General features: G+C 43.9%; 1 protein-coding gene across 4 annotated transcripts in view; it reads right to left on the bottom strand.

Moving 5' to 3' along the window:
* Positions 1-240: 240 nt before the first annotated feature.
* Positions 241-9,406, bottom strand: part of Acsl1 (acyl-CoA synthetase long chain family member 1) — a 64,865-nt gene continuing 55,699 nt past the window's right edge. For all 4 annotated transcript variants that reach the window (XM_051182371.1, XM_051182372.1, XM_051182374.1 and 1 more), the window contains exons 15-21: positions 8,590-8,662; positions 6,671-6,759; positions 6,046-6,162; positions 5,330-5,473; positions 2,718-2,819; positions 2,548-2,619; positions 241-1,973 (exon numbers count right to left, since the gene is read on the bottom strand). In XM_051182371.1, coding sequence (XP_051038328.1) covers positions 1,833-1,973; positions 2,548-2,619; positions 2,718-2,819; positions 5,330-5,473; positions 6,046-6,162; positions 6,671-6,759; positions 8,590-8,662 — 738 coding nt within the window. In that variant the 3' untranslated portion in view covers positions 241-1,832. The remainder of the gene's footprint in view (positions 1,974-2,547; positions 2,620-2,717; positions 2,820-5,329; positions 5,474-6,045; positions 6,163-6,670; positions 6,760-8,589; positions 8,663-9,406) is intronic.

Raw genomic sequence — 9,406 nt, 5'->3', positions numbered from 1 at the left:
CTTGGCATTTATCATATAGTTTCTATTCCACGGTGTTCTTCCCCGCAGCATGTGGCCAAGCTGGTGGACGGGTGGGGGGCAGTGTAAGTGTCACTGAATGCCTGGGCTGAAGAAAGGCATCAGGGACGGGAGAGAAGCAATGGGAGGGTTCCCAGAAGGAGGGCCATCCAAACTCAAGTGCACACCATGGGCTGTCTGTCCCGAGAATTGCACTGCACTCCAAAGACATTCTACACTCACTCGAAATGCAGAAATATTTATTTTGGTTTCCTTCATTATTTTTTTTTTGGAAATTCTGTTTTGGTTTATAAAACATAGAAATAGCCAACACTGAAAGCAAACATCCAAAACCCCATTGTGAAAATTGTCGACTTCTTGTGCAATTAAGAATACAAGTATGAAGTTAGACTACCAAATAGTGTTATTACAATGACGATTCTTTAGTGCAAACCCTGTTGTGCTTCAATAATACACGACACACACTGTCACACAGCCAACAAGAGTGGCTTCAAATGTATAAACGACAACTTGACTAGGTCAAATGTGGCAAAGACTCGCAATAGAGTAAAATGCTGCTAATTTCCCAAATTAACTTTGAAAAAAAAAAAAATCCCTTGAGAAGTTAATCCCAGGATTTCCCCCAGATTTCTACATCCCAGAATTTTGGCTTGACAAATGCATCTCACAGAAACCAGGTAGTTTTACATTTACTTACTACTGTCCATTTTAATAAGTACCCACATTTACCAACTCCCTTAATAGTTTTGAAGACATGCTTTGCCTGAGTTTAATTGGGAGGAAAAAAAAAGCAAGTTGATCAGCACATCATCGTTTGCTAGGAAAACCACGATTGGAGCCCAGTGGCTATCACAGACATGAGCTGGTTCCACGAGGAGCAAGTGGACAGGGGTGGAGGCATCACAGTTGAGCATGGCAGATCCAGGTCATTCTTTGAAATACCATCTTCAATGCAGAGTCTAAGGCAGGATTTCTCATAACCCCTGGGAAGAGGGGGAGGGGACCAGATCTGGAGAAGAGTCTCTAAGAGCATCCTGCTATGTGAGCCAGTGGGAAGCTGCTGGCTCTCGGGAGCTGTCATTTTTTTCTTTTTTCCTTTTCTTTTCCTTTCTTTTCTCTCCTTTTCCTTTCCTTTCCTTTCCTTTCTTTCTTCCTTTCTTCCTTCCTTTCTTTTTTTTTTTGAGACTGGTAGTCACATTGTTATGAGGAGGATCTGTCTGTGTCCCAGCAGGCACAACAGAGACCATCTGGAACCTTTACAAATCAGATGGGTTGTGGGAGCGCGTTGTATATTGGGTGGAGAAGTGGAGGGGAGAGGGATTTAAAAAGAGAAATCTGTGGTCCGCTGTGAATTTCTTCAGCCTGGACACTTGTTCTTATTCTTAAAGGGGCAATTTTCCTCCAGTGCACTGTACTCTTCAAAGCAGCAGACAGCTGCAGGCTGTGCAGCAAGTAGCAGAAATCAGAAAGAGCGAAGTCCTAACCCTCAGTTAGAAAGACAGGAGACAGAGTTTTAACACCCACCTTATCGGTTGAGGAAGTTTTAAATAACTTAGCACTTACGGGTTCCCCTTGACAATATTTAAGGCTCGTTTTGGAAATTGTGTATCACCAGGATTATGGGCTGCAACACAAGAGACTGTAAGGCAGTGTTCCGTGCCCTCTAATATCCTTATGGGAAGACCCTGTGGACAAGTCAGTCCATCATGGCCATTTCCTTTCCTACACTTGCTGCAGGCAGTTACCAATGTGAAGGCCATTGGTACAAGGAGATTGTGGAGGTGTGCCGTTTCTTCAAAGTAGTCTTCCTCACGTTAAATCTTGATGGTGGAATACAGTTCATCTATCTGTGACCTGAAATAGTTCCGTAGCTCTGGCCTTTTTGCCTTCATTGTTGGAGTCAGAAGGCCATTGTCAATAGAAAATAATTCTGTGTGAATAGCAATGCCTTTGATCTGCAAATAAACAAGGCTGTTAAAATGAGGGCAGAAGAAGGCAGACACACAGAAACAGCCTAAGAAGTCTCAACACAAAAGAAGTTCTCAAAGGGGATGAAGACCCGTAAGTCATCTGATCTAACCTCTCATTTCACTGTGCTTTCTCAACAGTAAACATGGGTCCCATTAGGACAAAATTTGGGAGTGTGTGTTAACCTCAGGGAAAAGAGCAGTCACATACTGAGAAAAACCCTGTCACTGGAGAGATGTCCCAGCAGTTAAGAGCACTTCCTGCTCTTCCAGAAGACCCAGGTTCAATTCTCAGAACCCAAGTTAGGTGGCTCATGACTGCCTATAACTTCAGCTCCAGGAGATCTGACACCTGTGTTCATGAGCACATGGGTACACACATGCATGTGCTCACACATGCACACACACACACACACAAATCTTTAAAAAGAAAATGCTTCTGCATCAAACTATTCCTACTATTTCTTTAGGTCTGATCTTCAATCTCTAAAATCTACTCATTAAAAACCTCAAGTCAGGTTCTGTTCTGTACTGAACTGGTGTACTTGGCTCAAAGTCATACCTGTTCAAATGGCTTCAGACCAGCTTCCTTCCCGAGTTTCACCATGTCTTCCAGGATAGCCTTCTGGACATCCTAATAATGTAAGAAAACCAGGTAACTTTCCCTTATCCTTGCAAGCACTGAGGACAGAGTGTCGAGGCAGAAGACGCTCGGATACTTTGGAGTCTCACCTTGTTTCTGCACAGCTCCTCGAAGGAGCCATGAAACCCTCTCTTCGAGGCCCAGGAACCCAGGTTCTCGGTGTCTGGTACCACAATGGCTATGAGAAATGCCTAAAACACACACAAGTGAGTCATTACCAGTTGATTTTTCTACATTGCAGGCCCATGGGGTTAACTGATAATATTGCAAGTTGTGACTCAGAATGTATTCTTAGCACACCACTTCCCAGGGCTGCCTGAGCCCAGGTGAGGAACTACCAGTTCTGAGGTTCAGACATCACCAGTCACTGGAAATCAAAATCTAACGACAAAGCAATTTTTATTTACTTTGATACAGGCTTTTTTACTTGCTTATTTTCTTGTTTTTGAGACCAGGGTCTCATGTAGCCCAGGCTAGCCTTGAATTGATTACATGGTTGAGACTGGCCTTATACTACTGATTCATCTCTCCCTCCCAAATGCTAGGACTACAAGTGTACACCACAGTGCATAGCTGTGTATACTTCTGGAAATTTTATATATAATTAGAATACTAATTTTGGCTTTCAACAGTGAATATGCTTGACTTACAATATAATTTTCTCAACAAAATATTTATAATATCATACATAAGCTAGGCTTAGTAGTGAGTTTAAAAATGTAAAACTTTTCCCCTGGGTTCCTAGCCTGTGTGGTCTCAGGCTCAGATACCACCATTGTGTTAAAGGAATGTAGCAATAAAATGACTTTAGTGACATTCTGCTGCACTCATAGATCAGTGCCTCACTCAGCCATCATCAGAGAAGCTTCTTCCTGCACCAGATGGGACGCCAAACACAGAGACCCACAGCTGGACAGTGTTCACAGAACGAAAGTCTGTGGAACACTCAGTCCTAAGTGGGTGGTCTCCATCAAATCCCTCCCCTCAGGGTTCAGGGAGCACTACAGAAGAGGAGGCAGGAAGACTGTGAGAGGCAGAGGGATGGAGGAACCAAAGGAAACAAGGCCTTCTAGACACTTCAGGAGCAGCACACATATGAACTCAGAGAATGGCAGCATGCACAGGGCCTGCATGGGTCCAAACCTGATAGGGACCCAGCACTGAGCGGAAAAGTGGACATACATCCCCATCTCTAATCCAGAAGCTACCTCCAATTGATGACCACTCACAAAGGAAAAATTAGTTTTCTCCAAGGGAGTCTCACTGGATATACAGGCCACACTTAGGGCAGGCCCCATGGCCAGCAGTGATGGCCAACACAAAACTCAGTGACAACGGTTCTTTATTTAATAAACTATTGTCAGAACCTTTTTTAAAACCATTTTTTTCTTCTGTTTGCTTGCTCGCTTTGTTTTAGTCCAGTTTGTTTTATCTTATTTTATTATTATTCTTTAGATGCTATGTGCTTTCCAACAAGAGACAGAAAGGCGTGAGTTTAGATGGGAGAAGAGGTGGGAAGGATCTAGGGGGGATTGGGGGAGGGGAAACAGTAATCAGAATATATTATATGGAAAAAAATCTCTTCTTTTATTGTGTTTTTGTTGTTGTTTGATTGAGACAGGGTTACTCTGTGTAGACCTGGCTGTCCTGGACCTCTCTCTGGAGACCAGGTTAGCCTTGAACTCAGAGATCTGCCTGCCTCTGCCTCCCAAATGTTGGGATTAAAGGCATACACCACTATGCCCAGTTTTTTGTTTTGTTTTCTCCTTATTTAAAAAATATTCTCAGTAAAAGACAAATAGAAAAAAAAAAGTAAAATGTGACAGGTGTGGTGGTTCACACCTTTAATCTCAGCACTCTCGAAGCTGAGGCAGGAGGGTCTCTATGAGTTCAAGTATGTTGACAAAGCAAGTTCCAGGACAGCCAGGATGACAAAGAGAAACCCTGTCTCAAAACAAAATTGGAAAACTTGGGGCTGGAGAGACAAAGCTATGAGTACTTTTACTCCTGCAGAGTTCCCAGGTTCGGTTCCCCAACTCCTACATAGGGGCTCACAACAACCCATAACTCCAGGGCCAAGGAATCCAATGCCTTTTGACCTCCACAGGCACTAAGTGGTGTAGATGTATATGCATTCATACACATAAAATAAAATAATATTTAAAAATGGAAAACTGTGTTATATTTCATAACTATTAATATTTTCATTCACAATTATATTAGAAACATACTATCAAATCCCTAATATCTTTATCCAACTACTACTGACACACCAGAGCAATTAACTAGAGTTAAAATTAAAATCCAGAAACTGAAGAGAAAACAACTTTTGGGAGAAAAACCCAACCGTGAACCGGTGATAGGGAAACCCACCTTACATGAAGGTCAATGTGTGAACCGGTGATAGGGAAACCCACCTTACATGAAGGTCAATGCGTGAACCGGTGATAGGGAAACCCACCTTACATGAAGGTCAATGGACACGGATTCAAACTGTCAGTCACTTATTCATTTTAATTTTTTGAAACAAGGTTGTTTAGAATTAACAGCCCAGGTTGGTCTCCAACTCATAGTCCCTCACCCTCCCAAGGACTACAATTGTAGACATGTCCTACCTGCCTGGCTGTCAGTCACCTGTAAAGTCCCTGTAATCCATGACACTTGCAATGTTTGGGATGGTTCTAACCTAGAGAGAACATACCTGCAAGCTTTCTCCATGGACAAACACCTGGGCCAAGGCTTCACTTCGCAGGTAGATATTTTCAATCTTTTCTGGTGCTATGTACTCTCCCTGGGCTAGTTTAAATATGTGCTTTTTCCTGTCGATAATCTTCAAGGTGCCATTCTGTGTATCAGAGAGGAAGGGACAATGGGTGAGTTCCAGGCTGGTTTTCCCACCAACAGTCACAGTACAGGGTATTTGAAATTTCCCAGGGCCATTTAGCCACGTGGGGAGAAATTTAAGAGCCTATGTGATGTCTGCTTCCCCCCTTAGCAGCACACTTAGCTCTCTGCTTCACTTAGTCTCCTGTCTGAAGTGGAGACACATATATCCTGCTCAACAAATGAGGTGTGTTCCCTGACAGACAGGGCGTAGCCTTACCCTTCCGCAGCACTCTGCAGACAAAGGCCGGATTCCCATGGCCACTATCATGTCTTAGGGGAAGGCAGGTGCTTCAGTACTTTGGGAAGGGCCAAGGCTAGCAAGCACCCAAATCAAGATAAAAACCTGCTGGTTTTGGGGGATGTCAAATGGGAGGCAGCAATCAACTGAATTTACGAAGCAAAAAAAAGCATTGTGCTACAGTGAAAAATCAAGGTTTTAGTCAAGTACCCTGAGAATGTGTGTGTGGTGGGGAGAGATGCCTCCCTGCAGCTATTCAAAACTGTTCACAAAGAGGACAGGTGACAACTTACTGGCAGCCATTTTCCAATGTCTCCTGTGTGCAACCAGCCATCTTTGTCCACGGCTTCTGCTGTTTTTGCTGGGTCCTTCAAGTAGCCTTTGAACACATTTGCCCCTTTCACACACACCTAAGAAAAGATGGTCTATTAACACCAACTAAGGATTCTCCCAAGAATTCATGTTATGTGCATTCCAACCTTTATCTGGAAACCTTCGGGAATTACCCAAGTCCCATCAGGACCTTGGAGGCATTTTCAATGTCCCCACTTCCTTTCCTACTGACCTCAGGATAGTCAGGCCACAGGGGTAATTAATGGAAGCCACAGATGGAATGACATCACTTGTGTAATTAGGTTTTCCAAACAGCACAGGCAGGGCCATTAGCAGACTGGAGACAAGTCCCCTTGGATTTTTGGGCCCAAATCCCTAACTGTCTCACAGAAGGAAGGACTAAAGGTTCCTGCTCCAACCCTGAGGGGGTCAAACAGAAATGCACCTTTGAATTGACCTGCTGGACTCCAAGATCCCAACAGACTCAAGCTTAACAACTGTATTGAGCACTTTCCCGAACTTTGCTCCTAATAGCAGCTGTTACAGGAGATGCTACTCATCAACGGTGGGTGGGTTTTCACTTACCTCCCCCTCCCCCTTGGCAGCCATGTAGTTCATTTCTTCCACATCAACAAGCTTCAGATAATTGCAAGGCATGGGGGCACCAACATGGCCTACACATAAAACAGAGAATCATTTCAAAGTGCACTATAATGGCCCCAGGCCAAAGCATTTTCACAACAAGTAAGCCTCCTCATAGTGACAGTTGCTATAAATTTCTGGCCTTCGCAATTACAGCCTGGTAATGTAATTTAAAAGGGCTTCTTTCTCGAAGAGAGGTGAGAATATCCCAAGGTCTATTCAGGAACTTTCCCCTTTCTGAGGCTTTGAATACATCTCCAAGTTTCAACCCCAGCCACTGATTTGAAGGTGGGTCCAGATACTTGGAGGCATGCCTTCTAAATAAAGCTGTTGCCTCAATTCCATGACCCCATCAGATTGACTCTACTCACCCATCATCTACCCATATATAACCTTTTTTTTTTTTTTACACTTTCAACTCTTTATATAGCTGAGTATGGTCTTGGTTTTCTGATCCTCCTGCCTATCCCTCACCAGTGCTGGTACAGGCATGCATCACCACACCCAATTTCAAACCCTCTCAGAGAACACAGGTAGCCCTGTCCACCCTGGTAATGCTCTGACACATCCCTTGGTTCTGATTGACACAGTCATTGTTTTTAGAGAAGCATGTTTTTACACTTAGGTCTAGTAAGACATTTCCATAGTCAATTTAACTCTGTTGTCTAAGAGTATTAGGGATGGGCTGTGTGCTGCTTAGTGTTTTTGACAACTTGACACAAACCAGGTCACCTGGAAAGAGGGACCTTAACTGAGAGGTTGCATCCATAACATTGGCCTGTAGGCAACTCTGTGGGGCATTTTCTTGATTAATGATTGATGTGGGGAGGGCCTGGCCCACTGTGGACAATGCCACTCCCTGGGCAGGTGGTCCTGGACCATATAAGAAAGCAAGCTTAGCAAACCATGGAGAGCAAGCCAGCAGTATTCCTCCATGGCCTCTGCTTCAGTTCCTGCCCTGACCTCCCTGAGTGATGGATTATGACTCGAGAGTAGTAAGATGAAATAGACCCTTTCCTTCCCAAGTTGCTTTGAATCCTGGTGATTTATCATGGCAACAGAAGGCAAACTAGGAAGGGTATCTTTTTTCCAAAACAAAAATAAGATACATTTTAAGACTCTCGTGGATAATACTCCCTATGTTTTAATAATCTAATACAGAGATTGTTCTCAGTTCTCTGGCTGTAAAGGGGTGTGGTGTTAGAAACTAAAGGAATAAAGGTGCTTCCAGAGTGTCAGCATTCACTCCTGTAGAATTGCAGGACAGAATTATTGCCAACAGAAATGCACACAAGTCCTTTGTCTCAAAGCAAACAGAGGACGACAGCCTAAGAGCCTCTACAATGGAATCGACTGTGTAGCAAGGGCGAACTGTGGGTACCATGTGAGTGTTCTCCCAGTGACACCATGGGGAGACTGAGTTACACTTGTTGCTTAAATAGCATGTGGACAGGGACAATATTTTGTAGAGAACAATCTCCATATTAGATTATTAAGAGTCTGTGAAACTCTTAATGCATCACCCTTCCTAGTTTGCATTCCAACAACTGGCAGAGAACACAGTACAACTGTAATACCTACTTAGGGGTTAAAAACACCAGCAAATGACAAGACCCTGTTGATCACTGGCAAGTCTGTAGAGGCATATTCTCTCAGATGTCTCTGCTAGGATATATCATAGTCTAACCAACCCTGCTCACAGAACGGTAGGGCTATTTGCCTAAGGTCTAATTCCTTGAGACATATTATGCATTGCTGTGCAAGGAGGCTAATGAACCAATCGATGATGGGCCCATTTCCAAGCATTCCACCTTTGAACTCCAACAAGGAGATTCTGGAAATGACTCTCCTGCCAACCATACCTGCTGTCCAGTCTCCAGGCAAGCTCAGGGAGCAACCAGCAGTGCACTCAGTCTGTCCATAGCCTTCATAGAACTTGGTCAGAGAGAAACAAGACATCATTAATGTGGAACAGCTGTGTCTTTGCAGAAAGTGCACAAGAAATTAAGGAATTCCAGCCTCTGAAACCCTTTAACTTTTGGTTTAGTATGTTCACTCAATAGCATGTTCACCCAATAGCATGAAATGCACCCAAACATCTTCATCCCCACACCAAACACTGGCTGCTGTAGTCCGTGTTGCCATCCTACTCAACTTCCTGCAGACACGCAAGGGGAAGCTCCCACAGGATGGGTCAGTATCCATCCGGTAGTACTCCTGCTCTGCTAAGCCAGGGTATCTACATGTCCTGACTGTCAGCATGAGCCTTGGCCTCCTCTGTAACAGCTTCTCAAGCATGGAGTGTGGGTGGGCTCATCACTAAGACCCTTCCCACCCCTGCAGCCATACTCTATAGAGGCATGGCTCACACATGTTGACTAGGGCCAAGCACACACAGATTTATTTCCCTAGGAAATCTGGCACTAACCTAATCCAAGCAAAACCAAGACATACAAATGAGGGGCCAGGGAGCCTGGTAAGACAACATGTGAGTTCAAGGAGTGAACTCAAGTGATCTAATAATGTACAGCGTGGTGAGTGAGTTCAGGATCAACTGTATGGAAAGCAGAGTAAAATACAATGCACCCTCTACTTGAAAATGTCTGAGTCGTTTCTAAGTATTCTCACCACACACAAAACTGATAAACATGTGGAGTGATGCACTAATTTAGCCATTAC

The sequence above is a fragment of the Phodopus roborovskii genome, unplaced genomic scaffold (genome assembly GCF_943737965.1).
Source record: "Phodopus roborovskii unplaced genomic scaffold, PHOROB, whole genome shotgun sequence".
NCBI lineage: Eukaryota > Metazoa > Chordata > Mammalia > Rodentia > Cricetidae > Phodopus > Phodopus roborovskii.
Note: the sequence above shows the minus strand (reverse complement) of the source record. Positions and strands in the feature narration are given on the sequence as shown.